The 21068-nt window shown below is 43.6% G+C and overlaps 1 protein-coding gene across 3 annotated transcripts in view; it reads right to left on the bottom strand.

The window, feature by feature from the left end:
• The window catches only part of arap3 (ArfGAP with RhoGAP domain, ankyrin repeat and PH domain 3), a 59745-nt gene extending 38873 nt beyond the window's left edge, over positions 1 to 20872 (bottom strand). For 2 of the 3 annotated variants that reach the window (XM_090220028.1, XM_090220030.1), the window contains exons 1-4: positions 20708 to 20872; positions 1254 to 2413; positions 1107 to 1144; positions 128 to 210 (exon numbers count right to left, since the gene is read on the bottom strand). In XM_090220028.1, coding sequence (XP_090076154.1) covers positions 128 to 210; positions 1107 to 1144; positions 1254 to 2332 — 1200 coding nt within the window. In that variant the 5' untranslated portion in view covers positions 2333 to 2413; positions 20708 to 20872. Of the gene's footprint in view, positions 1 to 127; positions 211 to 1106; positions 1145 to 1253; positions 2414 to 2928; positions 2972 to 20707 lie in introns of those variants that run through there. The other variant, XM_090220029.1, reaches the window with a different exon arrangement.
• Between the last annotated feature and the right edge of the window lie 196 nt (positions 20873 to 21068).

The raw sequence follows: 21068 nt of genomic DNA, 5'->3' as shown, positions 1-21068 counted from the left end.
CCATAGTGCCATTTCAGACACCATTTGATGTTTCCTGGAAAGCCTATAGGGTTCTGGTCTTAAAGTAGTGCACTACATAGGGAATAGGGTGCAATTTGGTACGCATGCTCAAGCGTCCCAGTCTCACCTCAGAGTGCTGCAGTGGTCGTCTGGTCTGGAAGACCGTTTCACAGTAGGGACTGATCTCCTCCTCTGGGTCCTCCATGGGGACTGCAGTGGAGGAAGAAATGACATATTATAAGCTTTGTTATAAGTCAATGCATGCCTATAGTATAGAAAACAGTGTAGTGTAGAAAACCAGTCCCTCTCCTGAACCTCTAACTCTGGAAACAAATAGCCTACCTGCCCCCTCAACTCTGCCTGACCCTCTGACCCTGCAGAGGCGGGGGATTGGTTCCCATTGTTTACACCTCCAATTACATGCTACACACAGTGACCTCTGATTGGGACATTTGACCGCCCATTCCCCACCTTTGACCCTGCCCACCTGCATCTCCTCAGGGCATCTGTCCAATAGGCAGGTGGGACTGGGGACAAGTATAAAAGCAGTGGCCAGTCTGGGCTCAGTCTTCAACAAGCAGTGGCAGAGTGAGGAGCATAAACCTCTGTCAGGCACATCAACAGCTGGGCCACAAAGCCATGGACCATTTCTCCTGCAGCCCTGAACTCTCCCATCACACCCTAGCGTTAGGGCACCACTGACCAACAAAACTAGCACTAAAACACTTCCACCTAGTCCACTTCCTGTTTGCAGTGTCTGTGTGTGTGCCGGTCTTGTGTGTGGCCATAAAAGTGTGACTTGTGTCCCTGTCTCCTACTGGTCATTTCCGTCCTCTTACCGGGACGCCTTGACAGTTATATCTAAACCAGCATCTTTATTGAAGACCACCATGCTCTTTTTCAACCAGCTGTAACGAATTTAAACTGGATACTAAAGTTTAAGCGAAAAGTAAAGTTTGAGCGATGCAAAGTGTTACCAATTTCTTCAATGACCTTGATTTAAAAAAACAGGTCAAGGGTCATTTATAGGGCTAAAGGGTACACAGTTATAAGGTCTAACTAAACCAGCTGTAAGGTTACTTTCAGAAAGTGATGGGTACACTTACCTCCGTGGGACGATTCACGAGAGTTGTTATTTAAAGTGCTGTAGACACACAAAACAAAACATTAGCTACACAAAACAATACTCTTTCGACGTAGGCCTACATTTCTACCTTATAGGAAAATGATATTGAAGTCAGACGTTGACCTACCCATTCCCTTCAGGAGAGGTGTGGATCTCTGGCCGTGGTGGTGTTTGAGGAGCGCTGCAGGGAATCCGTCCACTACTAGCTGCCGTGCCAGGTGAAGTGCCACAGTAGATCTCATTGGAGACCATCTCCATCGGGGAGCCAGGAGGGGAAGTAGCCAGAGAGGGGAATCCAGTGTCGTCATAGTTACAAGGGGATGAGGGAGGTGGGGTTGTCATGCACTGGTCCTGGTTTTGTTCAGTCCTTCCACCAGATGACGGCGGTGTGGATGTAGGTCCCCTAAACATGGCTGGAGGGGTACCTCGGTTTAGCCGAGGGGGAACAGGGGGCTGGGGACCTCCAGAGTCTGAAGAGTTACTCAGCCTACTCTCTCTCAGGCTTAGGCTGTGTCTCAGGGTAGGGGTAGGGGCAGGGTTAAGGGTAGGCCCCACCATCACTGTGTCAGTGTTAAATTCACCTGAAGCCAAACCTTCCAATATGGTGAAACAGAGAGATTCCTGAGATGGTTTCCTGGTTAGGGTCAGAACATGAGGATCTGGTGATGTCGGTGGTATGGGACAGGAGAGAAACCGGGCGGGTTCTGTTTTGTGTCTGTAAAACACTGTTCTAGGTTTTGGAACCGGTTTTATGACAACATTCCCATTGTACTGTTGCTGCTGTTCTGACCCGGAGTTCATCAACATGGATGGAATGTTAGGAACAGAATTATTCCGGAACGCTTCAAACGGAATGGCCCCAGTTCCGCCCCCTTGGTCAGACCTCGGCCCTCCTGATTGGATGGGTGTGGAATTAATGTCAGACTCAGACTGACAACGGTCCAATAAGGGCTCCAAGGGCTCGGATGTCAACTGATTCTGATTGGTAGCCCTCTGAATGTGCTGGACCAGTCTCAGAATTCTCTTCCTGTGTCCGGTGGCAGTTACACCCAGCTGGATAAGAGCTCCATTGTCTAGGTGGCTGAGGTCCCTGGCCAAGAGGAAGCCAGACTGGCGGAAGGTCTTCAGGTATCGCTCCAGGTGGATCGCAGCCAACAGGGTCTCAACGTCCGTGTTTCCATCTATTGTTGCCATAACAACGTACATACATGGGCTTGGAGGGGGCCTTCAGCTGCTGTGGTCAAGACGACGGCCATCATGGATCTACACAGGGAGACTCCAATCCATCTGAAATGGAACGTTATTAAGAACTAGATAATAATATAATTAATGTTGAGTTAGTGTTCCATCTGGTCCATTGGTCTGATAAGAGAACTACATTCACTTACGTCCCCTTACTATAAATCAAATGAAAGTGTATTCGTCACGTGCACAGGATATCGTGTGTGTAATCGGTACAGTGAAATGAGTAACACCGGAAACGCTGAACACGTAACATGCAGAGTAAACACTGTGAACACTTGTTAGACTCTAGCTTGAAATGTACTGATTCATGTTACCCTACTAGAACTCAATTCATTTACATGTAAACGGAATGTACAGTGGGGCAAAAAAGTATTTAGTCAGCCACCAATTGTGCAAGTTCTCCCACTTAAAAAGATGAGGCCTGTAATTTTCATCATAGGTACACTTCAACTATGACAGACAAAATGAGAAGAAAAAAAATCCAGAAAATCACATTGTAGGATTTTTTATGAATTTATTTGCAAATTATGGTGGAAAATAAGTATTTGGTCACCTACAAACAAGCAAGATTTCTGACCAGGGGGATACGACACCATCAAACCAGACCAGGGAAGGAAGAAGCATGGGGATACGACACCATCAGACCAGGGGGATACGACACCATCAGACCAGGGAAGGAAGAAGCAGGGGGATACGACACCATCAGACCAGGGGGATATGACACCATCAGACCAGGGGGATACGACACCATCAGACCAGGGGGATATGACACCATCAGACCAGGGGGATACGACACCATCAGACCAGGGGGATACGACACCATCAGACCAGGGGGATACGACACCATCAGACCATGGAAGGAAGAAGCAGGGGGATACGACACCATCAGACCAGGGGGATACGACACCATCAGACCAGGGGGATACGACACCATCAGACCAGGGAAGGAAGAAGCAGGGGGATACGACGCCATCAGACCAGGGAAGGAAAAAGCAGGGGGATACGACACCATCAGACCAGGGAAGGAAGAAGCAGGGGGATACGACACCATCAGACCAGGGGGATACGACACCATCAGACCAGGGAAGGAAGAAGCAGGGGGATACGACACCATCAGACCAGGGGGATACGACACCATCAGACCAGGGAAGGAAGAAGAATGCAATAGGTTCATAGACAGAACACAAAGACATGAGAGAAATCGAATAAGGTAACAAAATGTGAAAACTGCAATTATTTAATGAATTCTGAATTCTATTGAAGGTGTGTACCATTTAATTGACGACAAGGCACCATTTCAAGTGTGTTTTTATTCAACATGAATTCAATAATAAGTTATACAAATGAATGGAGAAATATAATATCCAGGGATACAACAGCCTGCAGCTAGGGAGAGGTGTGTCAGGGTTGTGGGCACGGCTCTTTGAAAGCCTCGATAGAAACACTTCCTGAGAAAGCTTGGAATGCGTTGAGTTTTAATGGCTACTTTTCCCTGGCTGGTGTGTGTGTGTGTGTTAGATCTGGGTTCAAATACTATTTGAAATCGTTCAAATACCTTGACCATTTGCTCTAGCCTGCCTGGAGTCCCATAATGGGTAGGGTTTGCAGTTACGGGACTATTCTATTGGTTTATTACGCTAAACATGCTCAATCAAGCACAGATAAAGTATTTGCAAAGATTTAAAATAGTATTTGGACCCAGGTTTGGAGTGGGTGTCCCTGTGGGTGACTCAGCTTGAGAACCCAGTCAGAACTAAAGAGAATCTCAAGGCTGACTGGGGCAGTTTGCCAGCCTCGTGAGGGGGAGGCACACAGCACAACACATCACACACATTCTAATAGGAGTTTAGGATAGATAATAGTATTTTAATGAAACCTTGGACAGATTAAGACAGGTCGTATTTAATTAGTTATGGGCACCCGATCAGAATGTAAAGTCTTCCTACAGAACTACAGTTGACTGTAGGAACTCTTTGAAATAAAGTGTAGTTATACTTTAATAAGTAGAGTACAGTCCGATGGCAGCCATACTCGTATCATTTACACACTACTGAGCCAAGCCGTGCCGAGCAGAGCTGTACTCGGCTGGCCATGTTATGCATTCAGTCAGGTTTGGGTTTGACACAATAGTGTGAAAAAGGGTGATATCTAACCCTTAAACAGTGAGGAAGGAGAACTAGTCCTTCAGCATGTAGGAAGGCCGCAGGGGAATGGGAGGAAAGCTGCTGAAATGGGTCTGAGTCACGTCCTTCTCTTCCTCGGTCTCCACTCTGTAGGTTAACCTTTGCCTCCAGCCCACTGATACACACAGAGAAACACAGGACTCCGGTTGTGTGCTGAGAGCAGACCTGGGTTCAAATACTATTTGAAATCTTTTAACTACGTTGAGCATTTTCTCTAGCCTGCTTCGAGAACCAGATGGACAGAGTTTACAGTTTTGGGACTGTTTTCCTGGTCCATTTAGCCAGTCAGTCAATCAAGTACAGATGAAGTATTTCAAATTATTTTTTTTTAAATAGTATTTGAACCCAGGTCTGGTGCTGAGCGCAGAGAGGCAGGAAACCTATGAAAAGGACTGATAACGTGTAAACTGAGGGAGGGCGGGAGATGGGTGAGAGGATATTGTCCCTCCCATCCCACTTCCCACTGCAGAAGGCATTCAGATAAATACCTGGCCGGGATGGAACGGCAACATGCCTGCTGTTTCAGAAGTGAAGTGGGCAGCCTGACATCGTTATTAACATGCAGTAGATGCATCTATCAATTTCACCAGATGAAAAACTACTGTACCACATTAAAACTACCAACAACAAAAAAAGGGATGTGTGACATACCAATGTAACACCAAGACCACAACTTCTGCTTTGGTTGTTGAATGCAAGTCATAACAGAGGAAGTGATGCGTTGAATGCTGTCTGTTTGATGTCCCCAGGCACCCTCATTTGTTGACTTATGTGATCGCAAAAAGCCTTGGTTTCATGCATGTCAACATCAGAAGCCTCCTCCCTAAGTTTGTTTTACTCACTGCTTTAGCACAATCACCCAACCCTGATGTCCTTGCCGTGTCTGAATCCTGGCTTAGGAAGGCCACCAAAAATTCTGAGATTTCCATTCCCAACTATAACATTTTCCGTCAAGATAGAACTGCCAAAGGGGGAGGAGTTGCAGTCTACTGCAGAGATAGCCTGCAAAGTAATGTCATACTTTCCAGGTCCATTCCCAAACAGTTCGAACTACTAATTTTAAAAATAAGAAATAAGTCTCTCACTGTTGCCGCCTGCTACCGACCCCCCTCAGCTCCCAGCTGTGCCATGGAAAACATTTGTGAATTGATCGCCCCCCCATCTAGCTTCAGAGTTTGTTCTGTTAGGTGACCTAAACTGGGATATGCTTAACACCCCGGCAGTCCTACAAACTAAGCTAGATGCCCTCAATCTCACACAAATCATCAAGGAACCCACCAGGTACAACCCTAAATCTGTAAACAAGGGCACCCTCATAGACGTTATCTGACCAACTGGCCCTCCAAATACACCTCCGCTGTCTTCAATCAGGATCTCAGCGATCACTGCCTCATTGCCTGTATCCGCTACGGGTCCGCAGTCAAACGACCACCCCGCATCACTGTCAAACGCTCCCTAAAACACTTCTGCAAGCAGGCCTTTCTAATCGACCTGGCCCAGGTATCCTGGAAGGATATTGACCTCATCCCATCAGTTGAGGATGACTAGTCATTCTTTAAAAAGTAACTTCCTCACCATCTTAGATAAGCATGCTCCGTTCATAAAATGCAGAACTAAGAACAGATATAGCCCTTGGTTCACTCCAGACCTGACTGCCCTCGACCAGCACAAAAACATCCTGTGGCAGACTGCAATAGCATCGAATAGTCCCTGCGATATGTTCAGGGAAGTCAGGAACCAATACACGCAGTCAGTCAGGAAAGCAAAGGGCCAGATTTTTCAAGCAGAAATTAGCATCCTGTAGCTCTAACTCTAAAAAGTTCTGGGACACTGTAAAGTCCATGGAGAACAAGAGCACCTCCTCCCAGCTGCCCACTGCACTGAGGCTAGGTAACACGGTCACCATCGATAAATCCATGATAATCGAAAACTTCAACAAGCATTTCTCAACGGCTGGCCATGCCTTCCTCCTGGCTACTCCAACCTCGGCCAACAGCTCTGCCCCCCCCGCAGCTACTCGCCCAAGCCTCCCCAGCTTCTCCTTTACCCAAATCCAGATAGCAGATGTTCTGAAAGAGCTGCAAAACCTGGACCCATACAAATCAGCTGGGCTTGGCAATCTGGACCCTCTATTTCTGAAACTATCCGCCGCCATTGTCGCAACCCCTATTACCAGCCTGTTCAACCTCTTTCATATCGTCTGAGATCCCCAAGGATTGGAAAGCTGCCGCAGTCATCCCCCTCTTCAAGGGGGAGACACCCTGGACCCAAACTGTTACATACCAATATCCATCCTGCCCTGCCTATCTAAGGTCTTCGAAAGCCAAGTCAACAAACAGATCACTGACCATCTCGAATCCCACTGTACCTTCTCCGCTGTGCAATCTGGTTTCCGAGCCGGTCATGGGTGCACCTCAGCCACGCTCAAGGTACTAAACGCTCTCATAACCGCCATCGATAAAAGACAGTACTGTCTTCATCGACCTGGCCAAGGCTTTCAACTCTGTCAATCACCATATTCTTATCGGCAGACTCAGTAGCCTCGGTTTTTCTAATGACTGCCTTGCCTGGTTCACCAACTACTTTGCAGACAGAGTTCAGTGTGTCAAATCGGAGGGCATGTTGTCCGGTCCTCTGGCAGTCTCTATGGGGGTGCCACAGGGTTCAATTCTCGGGCCGACTCTTTTCTCTGTATATATCAATGATGTTGCTCTTGCTGCGGGCGATTCCCTGATCCACCTCTACGCAGACGACACCATTCTGTATACTTCTGGCCCTTCCTTGGACACTGTGCTATCTAACCTCCAAACGAGCTTCAATGCCATACAACACTCCTTCCGTGGCCTCCAACTGCTCTTAAAACGCTAGTAAAACCAAATGCATGCTTTTCAACCATTCGCTGCCTGCACCCGCACGCCCGACTAGCATCACCACCATGGATGGTTCCGACCTAGAATATGTGGACATCTATAAGTACCTAGGTGTCTGGCTAGACTGTAAACTCTCCTTCCAGACTCATATCAAACATCTCCAATCTAAAATAAAATCTAGAGTCGGCTTTCTATTCCGCAACAAAGTCTCCTTCACTCACGCCGCCAAACTTACCCTAGTAAAACTGACTATCCTACCGATCCTCGACTTCAGCGATGTCATCTACAAAATAGCTTCCAATACTCTACTCAGCAAACTGGATGCAGTTTATCACAGTGCCATCCGTTTTGTTACTAAAGCACCTTATACCACCCACCACTGCGACCTGTATGCTCTAGTCGGCTGGCCCTCGCTACATATTCGTCGCCAGACCCAGTGGATCCAGGTCATCTACAAGTCCATGCTAGGTAAAGCTCCGCATTATCTCAGTTCACTGGTCACGATGGTAACACCCACCCGTAGCACACGCTCCAGCAGGTGTATCTCACTGATCATCCCTAAAGCCAACACCTCATTTGGCCGCCTTTCCTTCCAGTTCTCTGCTGCCTGTGACTGGAACGAATTGCAAAAATTGCTGAAGTTGGAGACTTATCTCCCTCACCAACTTTAAACATCTGCTATCTGAGCAGCTAACCGATCGCTGCAGCTGTACATAGTCTATCGGTAAATAGCCCACCCAATTTACCTACCTCATCCCCATACTGTTTTTATTTATTTACTTTTCTGCTCTTTTGCACACCAGTATCTCTACCTGCACATGACCATCTGATCATTTATCACTCCAGTGTTAATCTGCTAAATTGTAATTATTCGCCTACCTCCTCATGCCTTTTGCACACAATGTACATGGACTCTTTATTTTTTCTACTGTGTTATTGACATGTTTATTGTTTACTCCATGTGTAACTCTGTGTTGTCTGTTCACACTGCTTTGCTTTATCTTGGCCAGGTCGCAGTTGTAAATGAGAACTTGTTCTCAACTGGCCTACCTGGTTAAATAAAGGTGAAATAAAAATAAAATAAATACACATTTCGCTGGAACCCAGAGGAAGAGTAGCTGCTGCCTTGGCAGGAACTAAATGGGGATCCATAATAAACACCAGGAAGAGTAGCTGCTGCCTTGGCAGGAACTAAATGGGGATCCATAATAAACACCAGGAAGAGTAGCTGCTGCCTTGGCAGGAACTAAATGGGGATCCATAATAAACACCAGGAAGAGTAGCTGCTGCCTTGGCAGGAACTAAATGGGGATCCATAATAAACACCAGGAAGAGTAGCTGCTGCCTTGGCAGGAACTAAATGGGGATCCATAATAAACACCAGGAAGAGTAGCTGCTGCCTTGGCAGGAACTAAATGGGGATCCATAATAAACACCAGGAAGAGTAGCTGCTGCCTTGGCAGGAACTAAATGGGGATCCATAATAAACCCCAGGAAGAGTAGCTGCTGCCTTGGCAGGAACTAAATGGGGATCCATAATAAACCCCAGGAAGAGTAGCTGCTGCCTTGGCAGGAACTAAATGGGGATCCATAATAAACCCCAGGAAGAGTAGCTGCTGCCTTGGCAGGAACTAAATGGGGATCCATAATAAACCCCAGGAAGAGTAGCTGCTGCCTTGGAAGGAACTAATGGGGATCCATAATAAATACAGGATGTTGGTCTTCAGAGATGAGCAATGAAGTGAGTGTTCTCCTCCCTCTACACAAGGTCAATGGTGTTCTCCTCCCTCTACACAAGGCCAATGGTGTTCTCCTCCCTCTACACAAGGCCAATGGTGTTCTCCTCCCTCTACACAAGGCCAATGGTGTTCTCCTCCCTCTACACAAGGCCAATGGTGTTCTCCTCCCTCTACACAAGGCCAATGGTGTTCTCCTCCCTCTACACAAGGCCAATGGTGTTCTCCTCCCTCTACACAAGGTCAATGGTGTTCTCCTCCCTCTACACAAAGGCCAATGGTGTTCTCTTCCCTCTACACAAGGCCAATGGTGTTCTCCTCCCTCTACACAAGGCCAATGGTGTTCTCCTCCCTCTACACAAGGCTAATGAGGGATTTTCAGGGTGAAACACATCCTACACCACAATACAACAAAGGTTTTGTCTCGTCTTCCTCAGTGTTTGTATGGCTTCATACTAGGCTTAAAATCAAGTTTACCAAGCTACCAATTACTTTACACTTGAAGAAGTTCAGCTACACTGAAGAAACATAACTAAAGTTACTTTGAAAAAGTAGTTCACCACATCCAAACTACTTATTATATTTTTTCACTATCTAAAATGTCATAGAATACAAATTGCAAGATGTGTAATATGGCCTATTGAGCAGAAAAACAGTTTTAAGTGAGAATTGGGCAGATCTGATGTTGGAAAATTAAGTAAATTCTTGCCTATTTCATTTTCTTTCTGCTAGAAAAAGTAATGTAGTAGTAGTTAAATTTCTCAATTGTTACAGTGAAAACACTACAAATTTAGTGAAGACTACAATTTAGCTACACTACCACTAAGCTACATTAATCTTAATTACTAGTTTTTTTAAATGGTATCTTTATTTAACTAGGCAAGTCAGTTAAGAACAAATTCTTATTTTCAATGACGGCAGGTTTTAACTGCCTTGTTCAGGGGCAGAACGACAGATTTTCACCTTGTCAGCACAGGGATTTGATCTTGCAACCTTTCGGTTACTACCTCATACATGTATCTCTTCATTTTTTTATTTTCTACATTGAACAACAATAGTGAAGACATCAACACTATGAAATAACACATATGGAATCATGTAGTAACCAACAAAGTGTTAAATATTAAATATATTTTGATTTGTTTGAGATTCTACAAAGTACCTCTGCTGCGGAGGATAAGTTCCTTAGAATTACCAGCCCAAATACAAGTTCAAGTAACATACACATCTCAACATCAACTGTTCAGAGGAGACTGCGTGAATCAGACGTTCATGGTCAAATTGCTGAAAAGAAACCACTACTAAAAGGTCACCAGTAAGAAGAGGAGACTTGCTTGGGCCAAGAAACACGAGCAATGGACATTACACCGGCGGAAATCTGTCCTTTGGTCTGATGTGAGATTTTTTGGCTCGAACTGCCGTGTCTTTGTGAGATGCAGAGTAGGTGAACGGATGATCTCTGCATGTATGGTTCCCACCGTGAAGCATGGAAGAAGAGGTGTGATGGTGACACTGTCAGTGATTTATTTAGAATTCAAGTCACACTTAACCAGCATGGCTACCACAGCATTCTGCAGCGATACGCCATGCCATCTGGTTTGCGCTTAGTGGGACTATCATTTGTTTTCCCAACAGGACAATGACCCAAAACACTCCAGGTTGTGTAAGTGATATTTGACCAAGAAGGAAAGTGATGGAGTGCTGCATCAGATTACCTGTTCTCCACAATCACCCAACCGCAACGCAATTGAGATGGTTTTGGATGAGTTAGACCGCAGAGTGAAGGAAAAACAGCCAACAAGTGCTCAGCATATGTGGGAACTCCTTCAAGACTGTTGGAAAAGTATTCCAAGTGAAGCTGTTTGAGAGAAGCCAAGAGTGTGCAAAGCTGTCATCAAGGCAAACAGTGGCTACTTTGAAGAATCTCAAATATATTTTTGATTTGATTAACACTTTTTTTGGTTACTACATGATTCCATATGTGTTATGTCATAGCTTTGATGTCTTCACTATGATTGTAGAAAATATTTTTAAAAAATAAAGAAAAAACCTTGAATGAGTATGTGTGTCCAAACTTTTGACTGGTACTGTATATGAAACCACTCAAGAGGTAAATGGACATTCTCAGACTGGTCTTCTTCAGCAGGAGAGGAGAGATCTGAAGTCAATCACTGAGATCATGAAGGATCATCATGAGCGCTGACTCCAAAAACCTGATTTAGCATTTTGTTCCGTCACCAGATATTGTTCATAGGGAGTGTTTACAGCGGCTACTCAGTTTCAAATTTACATGTGAACTGTTACCTATTCTGCATACTGCGGTCCTGCAGACTGCGGGTCCTGCATACTGCATGTCCTGCATACTGCGGGTCCTACATACTGCATACTGCGGGTCCTGCAGACTGCGGGTCCTGCATACTGCGGGTCCTGCATACTGCGGGTCCTGCATACTGCGGGTCCTGTAAATCTCTCTCCTCTTCTCCCCTAACCATAGTAGTCTTTATCTGGGCTAGAGATCTGGGCTCTGTCAAAGCTCCAGAAAACACAGGATACAGCTGTCCCTTAAACACTGGAGGAAGAAAAAGGACACACCACCACACCCTCCACCCACGCTGCTCGCTTTCCTCTTCCACCCATTCCTCTCCCTAAACATGTCCTCTGGCCATAAACAAAGCCTTGTGACACTAGGAGAGCGGAGAGGCAAGAGTCGAGTGTTGAGGACTTTTCACACTACTGAGACGAACCAAACCAAGCTGTTCCGGGTGAAAATAAAATATCTGAGCCAGCATTGTTTGGTTCGGGTCGTTTGGTTCGGGTCGGCATGATAGTGTGAAGACGGTGGAGTGTCGTGGGCTAGGAGTGGTGGTAGGATGACCCTAAACTGGAGACAAAAAATATATATATATTTCACTTTTATTTAACCAGGTAGGCCAGTTGAGAACAAGTTCTCATTTACAACTGTGACCTGGTCAAGACAGAGCAAAGCAGTGTGACACAAACAACAAGGTTACACATGGAGTAAACACATGTACAGTCAATAACACAATAGAAAAGTCTATATACAGTGTGTGCAAATGTAGTACGATTAGGGAGGTAAGGCAATAAATAGGCTGTAGTGGCAAAATAATTACAATTTAGCAATTAAACACTGGAGTGCTAAATGTGCAAGTAGAGATACTGGGGTGCAAAGGAGCAAAAATAACAATAATAATATGGGGATGAGGTAGTTGGGTGGGCTATTTACAGAGGGGCTATGTACAGGTGCAATGATTGGTAAGCTGCTCTGACAGCTGATGCTTAAAGTTAGTGAGGGAAGTCTCCAGCTTCAGTGATTTTTGCAATTCGTTCCAGTCACTGGCAGTAGAGAACTGGAAGGAAAGGCAGCCAAAGGAGAAGTTGACTTTGGGGATGACCAGTGAAATATACCTGCTGGAGCGCGTGCAACGGGTGGGTGCTGCTATGGTGACCAGTGAACTGAGATAAGGCGGGGCTTTACCTGGCAAAGATCCCCATATTATTGTTATTTTTGCTCCTTTGCACCCCAGTATCTCTACTTGCACATCTAGCACTCACATCTAGCACATCTAGCAGTGTTTAATTTCTAAATTGTAATTATTTCACCACTACAGCCTATTTATTGCCTTACCTCCTTAATCTTACTACATTTGCACACACTGTATATGACCTGGAGCCAGTGGGTTTGGCAACAAATATGAAGCGAGGGCTAGCCAACGAGAGCGTACAGGTCGCAGTGGTGGTAGTATATGGGGCTTTGGTGAGAAAATGGATGGCACTGTGATAGACTACATCCAGATTTCTGAGTAGAGGTTTGGAGGCTATTTTGTAAATGACATCGCTGAAGTCAAGGATCAGTAGGATAGTCAGTTTTACCTGGGTGTTTGGCAGCATGAGTGAAGGATGCTTTGTTGTGAAATAGGAAGCCGATTCTAGATTTAATTTTGGATTGGAGATGTTTAATGTGAGTCTGGAAGGAGAGTTTACAGTCTAACCAGACACCTAGGTATTTGTAGTTGTCCACATATTCTAAGTCAGAACCGTCCAGAGTAGTGATGCTGGACGGGCGGGCAGGTGCGGGCAGTGATCGGTTGAAGAGCATGCATTTAGTTTTGCTTGCATTTAAGAGCAGTTGGAGGCCACGGAAGGAGAGTTGTATGGCATTGAAGCTCGTCTGGAGGTTTGTTAATAGAATAACCAAAGAAGGGCTAGAAGTATACAGAATGGTGTCGTCTGCGTAGAGGTGGATCAAAGAATCAGCAGCAGCAAGAGCGACATCATTGATGTATACAGAGAAAAGAGACGGCCCGAGAATTGAACCCTGTGGCACCCCCATAGAGACTGCCAGAGGTCCGGACAACAGGCCCTCCGATTTGACACACTGAACTCTATCTGAGAAGTAGTTGGTGAACTAGGCGAGGCAGTCATTTTGAGAAACAAGGCGGTTGAGTCTGCCGATAAGAATGCAGTGATTGACAGAGTCGAAAGCCTTGGCCAGGTCGATGAAGACGGCTGCACAGTACTGTCTTTTATCGATGGTGGTTATGATGTCGTTTAGTACCTTGAGCGTGACTGCAGTGCACCCATGACCAGCTCGGAAACCAGATTGCATAGCGGAGAAGGTACGGTGGGATTCGAAATGGTCGGTGATCCATTTGTTAACTTGGCTTCTCGAAGACTTCAGAAAGGCAGGGCAGGATGGTATAGGTCTGTAACAGTTTGGGTCTAGAGTGTCTCCCCCTTTGAATAGGGGGATGACCGCAGCAGCTTTCCAATCTTTAGGGATCTCAGACGATACGAAAGAGTGGTTGAACAGGCTAGTGAAAGGGTTTGTAAGAATTGCGGCCGACAATTTTAGAAAGAGAGGGTCCAGATTGTCTAGCCCAGCTGATTTGTTGGGGTCCAGATTTTGCAGCTCTTTCAGAACATCAGCTATCTGGATTTGGGTGGAATGTCGTGGGCTAGGAGAGGTTAGCGTGACACTAAACTGTGACAGCTGAATTATTTTCATTTCCCATAAAAATCAGTTTGTCAGGCCACTGTACTGAAAGAGGGAGAAAAATTTAACAAAATGGCCTCCCACTATTTCACATGAGCTTTATCAAGAAATGATGTCATTCAAAACTAACATAATCCCTGTTTACATTTTTCTGGTGACACATTTCACGAAGCGTGGCTTTAAAATATTGTACAAACTCACCACACATTATGCAATGAATCAGCTTCTCATTTTTACACACAGTGACAGATGGCTAGCGTCTCTGGTCATTCACACAAATGTAAACTTCCTTCCCTCTTTCATTGTTACAGACCTCATAAAGTCTCACCCAAGACAACGTGAAGCTACAAAACAGTCTTAAAGAGACCTTCTGTCTTCTTCTATTCTATTGCAAGTTGTCCTGTTCAGGACTCTGAGTCTGTAAACAATCGTTTCTCAGAGCTTGTTGGTGTCTCTCTGTCTGACATTAGCTCGTACAACTGGAATTGCTTTACATAAAAGCATCTGAACAAATTAACTGAGACTTACTGAGTTAATTTGTTCTTAATTGTTAACAGCTAGGCACCATGAGTTCTGACCACAAATCCAGTCCCTGGCAACACTTACATTAGAGAGATTGGCAGAAGTCTATTTTATTAGATTTTTTAAATGGACTTCAATTCATTATGTTACGGCTAAGTACTGTTTTGCAAAATCAAGCATGTCTCAGTGCAGTGTGGGTGAGGCAAAAATAACAGACTGAAGAGGACGTAATTGATTCACTGGTATGTTCAAGCGGTCTGAATGTAAATAACAACAACAACAACATCAGTACTGCAACACTTAACAGTTAGTCTACACGATGACATCACCCTAGGTAAACAGGAAGTTACATGGAAAGGGACTCGGCAACATTATGAAAGAAAGATACAATATGCCTGTAAATGAATCCATTCAAAACATGACCTTCCAGATACGTAAAGTCCCCAACTTCAACTCTCCACTGGTTCTTCAAGTTGAACAATTAGCGGAAGTGGACAAGTGGTAAAAGCACTTGCTAAACGGAGGGAGGACCCACGCAGGCCTCTGGAATACATACAGGATGCTGGCTGAGCTGGTAGGCTGTATGTATAAATAACAGGGAAGCACTATTGTGAGACACATTATGTCATTGTTCTGCGCTAGGCTAGCTATGGCCGCCATGCTGCCTGGATGACAGTACAGGCAGTCCCATTTTGTGCTTCTCTCTCTCTCTCTCTCTCTCTCTGACTGAGAGTGTTTTAGTCAAGCACACACTGTCCCTCTTCTTTGGGAGTAACAACATTCAGACAGTGTGAAAGGAGCATCTTCTGTACACACCCACACATGGTTAGATCTGAACACCACTTAGAGAAGTAAAAACTGCCAGAAAGTCATTACAGAGTTACATAAATCAGGAGTTTATCGGTGTCCTCCCTGTCGACTCTATGAAGGAGGAGACGGCAGTACAAGACATAGATCTGAACACCTGGATGACCTTATCCTTTGTTAGGACAGGCCCAAGTATCCCTTTCAGGCGCAGACCCCATTCACCAATCATACTATATAGTACATACAGTGGATACATGACAATCATTCATTTGATCTTTAGGATAATGAGGTTGAGGATACATGACAATCATTCATTTGATCTTTAGGATAATGATGTTGAGGATACATGACAATCATTCATTTGATCTTTAGGATAATGAGGTTGAGGATACATGACAATCATTCATTTGATCTTTAGGATAATGAGGTTGAGGATACGTGACAATCATTCATTTGATCTTTAGGATAATGAGGTTGAGGATACATGACAATCATTCATTTGATCTTTAGGATAATGAGGTTGAGGATACATGACAATCAGTCTAAAGATCCAAAAATCCCCCTGTTCTCTCCCTCTAATTATTAGAATGTGCCCTCACAGGGCAGAATGACTTTGACACCCATACTCTAATGTATCTTGATGGTCAAGCTGCTCCCACAACAGCTCAGTAGGGTTGAGATCCAGTGACTGTGCTGGCCACTCCATTATAGACAGAATACCAGCTGACTGCTTCTTCCCTAAATAGTTCTTACATAGTTTGGAGCTGTGCTTTGGGACATTGTCCTGTTGTAGGATGAAATTGGCTTCACTTAAGCGCCGACCACAGGGTATGGAATGGTGTTGCAAAATGGAGTGATAGCCTTCCTTCTTCAAGATCCCTTTTACCCTGTACAAATCTCCCACTTTACCACCACCAAAGCACCACCAAAGCACACCCAGACCATCACATTGCCTCCACCATGCTTGACAGATGACGTCAAGCACTCCTCCAGCATCTTTTCATTTTTTCTGCATCTCACAAATGTCCTTCTTTGTGATCCTAACACCTCAAACTTAGATTCGTCTGCCCATTACATTTATTTCCAATCTTCCTCTGTCCAGTGTCTGTGTTCTTTTGACCATCTTAATATTTGTATTGGTCAGTCTGAGATATGTCTTTTTCTTTGCAACTCTGCCTAGAAGGTCAGCATCTGAGTCGCCTCTTCACTGTTGACGTTGAGACTGGTGTTTTGCGGATACTATTTAATGAAGCTGCCAGTTGAGGATTTGTGATGCGTCTGTTTTAGAGGTCAACCGATTATGATTTTTCAACACTGATACCGATTATTGGAGGACCAAAAAAGCATATACCGGTTAAATCGGCCGATTTTTATTTTATTTATTTGTAATAATGACAATTACAGCAATACTGAATGAACACTTATTTTAACTTAATATAATACATCAATACAATCAATTTAGCCTCAAGTAAATAATGAAACATGTTCAATTTGGTTTAAATAATGCAAAACACAGTGTTGGAGAAGAAAGTAAAAGTGCAATATGTGCTATGTAAGAAAGCTAATGTTTACGTTCCTTGCTCAGAACATGAGAACATATGAAAGCTGGTGGTTCCTTTTAACATGAGTCTTCAATATTCCCAGGTAAGAAGTTTTAGGTTGTAGTTATTATAGGAATTATAGGACTATTTCCCTCTATACCATTTGTATTTCATTAACCTTTGACTATTAGATGTTCTTATAGGCACTTTAGTATTGCCAGTGTAACAGTATAGCTTCCGTCCCTCTCCTCGCTCCTAACTGGGCTCGAACCAGGAACACAACGACAACAGCCACCACCGAAGCAGCGTTTCCCATGCAGAGCAAGGGGAACAACTACTAGAAGGCTCAGAGCGAGTGACGTTTGAAACGCTATTAGCGCGCGCTAACTAGCCAGCCATTTCACATCGGTTACACCAGCCTCATCTCGGGAGTTGATAGGCTTGAAGTCATGAACAGCGCAATGCTTGATGCACAACGAAGAGCTGCTGTCAAAACGCACAAAAGTGCTGTTTGAATGAATGTTTACGCGCCTGCTTCTGCCTACCACCGCTCAGTCAGATACTTAGATACTTGTATGCTCAGTCAGATTATATGCAACGCAGGACACACTAGATAATATCTAGTAATATCATCAACCATGTGTAGTTAACTAGTGATTATGATTGTTTTTTACAAGATAAGTTTAATGCTAGCTAGCAACTTACCTTGGCTTACTGAATTCACGTAACAGGCAGTCTCCTTGTGGAGTGCAACGAGAAAGAGGCAAGTCGTTATTGCGTTTGACTAGTTAACTGTAAGGTTGCAAGATTGGATCCCCGAGCTGACAAGGTGTCGTTCTGCCCCTGAACGAGGCAGTTAACCCACTGTTCCTAGGCTGTCAATGAAAATAAGAATGTGTTCTTAACTGACTTGCCTAGTTAAATAAAGGTATATAAAAAAATAATTTCAACAAATAAATAATACAGATTTCCGATTGTTTTGAAAACTTGAAATCGGCCCTAATTAATCGGCCATTCCGATTAATCGGTTGACCTCTAGTCTGTTTCTCAAACTAGACAGTAATGTACTTGTCCTCTTGCTCAGTTGTGCACCGGGGCCTCCCACTCCTCATTCTATTCTGGTTAGAGTAGTACACAGCATTGTACAAGATCTTCAGTTTCTTGGCAATTTATCGCATGGAATAGCCTTCATTTTCTCAGAACAAGAATAGACTGACGAGTTTCAGAAGAAAGGTCTTTGTTTCTGGCCATTTTGAGCCTGTAAACGAACCCACAAATGCTGATGCTCCAGATACTCAACTAGTCTAAACAAGGCCAGTTTTATTGCTTCTTTAAATCAGACAACAGTTTTCAGCTGTGCTAACATAATTCCAAAAGGGTTTTCTAATGATAAATTAGCCTTTTAAAATGATAAACTTGGATTAGCGAACACAACGTGCCATTGGAACACAGGAGTGATGGTTGCTGATAATGGGCCTCTGTACGCCTATGTAGATATTCCATTAAAAAAAGCTGCCATTTCCAACTACAATAGTCATTTACAACATGAAAAATGTCTACACTGTATTTCTGATAAATTTGATGTTATTTTAAATGGGGGAAGTGCTTTTCTTTCAAAAACAAGGTAATTTCTAAGTGACCCCAAACGTTTGAATGGTAGTGTATGCCAAACCAAAAAAAATATTGATTTCAATGTTTACTTTGAATAATTTACCCAGAAAATTTCACAAAAACCCATTTACTGGAAGACCTGTGCGGATGCAAAGTTTGGTAACAGAATTACAGTCAAATCTCCCTCAGTTTTTTTTTTGTGACCACGTTTTCCAAAAACTCTTAAAATAACTGCTCCGAATTAAGATTCAAAGATGTCTGGAGAAAGAATAGGGGTGTCAGCTATGTCATGACACCTCGAGTTAAAAAAAATATATAGATATGTTGTTGTTGTTGAACTACAGTAAGTCAAGTGGATTTACATCCGGGAATGCAGTTACGGTAACAGAATTACATCATCGTTCCCTGACCTGTATTATACAAAAATGCATAATTATGAATATGATTATCTTCAGGGTGATATATCCTGAATAAAGTACACAAAGATAGAAATACGCAATATCCTTATTTTGCATATTTGGGTATTATTCTACACACAAACTATTATTCTAATGAGCTCCGCCCCCAAACAAGAACACATTTGTCTGGTCCGGACCAGACCAAATCTGAACCAATCATAGACATCGATGTTTCACAAGTTTGGACATTAACAGTAGAGATCAGTAGAGTAGAGTTCAGTACAGTACAGTAGATATGTTCAGTGCACTACAGTACATTATACTGTACTTTAGTGTGCTCTACTGTACTGAAACTTTACTGTACAGTACTTTTCTTTACTGTCTGTCTATCTGTCTATCTTTCCCAAATGAGTTGGTGAAATTATCCTCAACATGGAGGGTATAATCCCAGCAACATGGGTGTTATTATGAATCACTGTAAAAAAAAAAAAAAAAAAAAACATTATGGTTGCTTAACACAATGCACCCGACATCACTGAAACACAACACAAGTAAATAGGCTGTCTGTGTTTCATTTGGATTTTAGACAGAAAAGCAAAGTGAATTTAACGTGAACTCTTTGGGGTTTGGAAACGTGTTGAATATTAAACGTAAGTGGAGCTACAGTAGTAGTTTGTTGATCCGTAGTGTGAATTACACGTGAAACTCTGTTACAAATCTATGCTACTTTATACTGCGTCACATATAATAACTCAGATAACGCTGGCTGTGGTCTTCATCTATAGACAGATAGACAGGCCTCTGAAGGTCAATGTTTCTGGGCCGTGTAACGTTGTGCATCACACAAAACCCATCTAATGACCAAAGACGGAGACACTGTATACAGTGTGACTGTAGAGGAACGATCATCTGGGCCTTTGCTTACAAGTGACACTGACACCCGAACAATTTAACATTCCGCCATTTTCATGTAAATGAATAATCTCACCTCTCCACAATCCTAAAAACAGAGCTAAAATTGGGAAGCATTTTAAATGGGAAATTCCGGTGATTATTTTTTAACTTGTGTTTCTCTGTCCTCTGGCGCTGCACTATCTAATAACTTACTGAACATATGTTCAAGGCTGCTCTTGATTTAAATCAGGTTTCAGCTGTGAAACGCTACAACTGACAGATTCCAAGACCCCAAAACCCGCTCAATGCGAAGAGGAGGGTGGGATGTGCCCCTAGCAAATCTACAACGGGGTGGGGTGTCTGTAAAACATTAGTTTACAGCAAAACAGACAGGTGACGGTATAATGGGTGAAATGTTACAATAGGCTCACATTCCAAGCCCATGCGATGTCATGAGATTGGCAATTCTTAAACATGGTAATATGTATATATTTAAAATGTAAAATAAATAATTATACAGAATCGAATTGATTATTCTGCGGTCGGCCAACACACAACTCTACAAGTAAAATATAATGACATTCTCTCATTATTCACCCAGTTACTGTGAAAAAATACAATATTAGGCCTATAGTATGGAAGAAGTGCGCTCCATAAAATCTCCTGTTAGCTGGATGTCGCCGATACACAACGTGAGCTCCAGATGATCACTGAAACGTTGGAATCTATCCGTCTAAATATTAGAATAATCCTGTTTTACCTTCTGCCGTGTTTCGATGTGCGTGGTTGTTTTCTCAATGCAACATGTAAATACTTGAATCCTTCGGTTTTTCCGTTGTGACGGGGACCGCTCATGACTTGGGCAGCAGAAGAAGCATTGTCCTTGTCGGCAACTTTCTTGCAATGGTGAGTGAGTTTACTCCACAGAGTATCAAGGAGATCTTAATTAAAGGGGAGGGCGGTAGTGATGTTTAGCCGACATTTTTCCCCGTTCAAACTCATTATCCGTCCACTTCAAAGTTGCACATACTGGTAATTCATAGACATAAATGCAATATTTATATATCCACTACATTGCTTTGCGCAATACATTTAAGAAACGGAATAGGCCTACTATTGAC

The sequence above is a fragment of the Oncorhynchus mykiss genome, chromosome 25, assembly GCF_057628025.1.
Source record: "Oncorhynchus mykiss isolate SJ-2025 chromosome 25, ASM5762802v1, whole genome shotgun sequence".
Taxonomy (NCBI): domain Eukaryota; kingdom Metazoa; phylum Chordata; class Actinopteri; order Salmoniformes; family Salmonidae; genus Oncorhynchus; species Oncorhynchus mykiss.
This window is presented reverse-complemented; position numbering and strand designations above follow the sequence as displayed.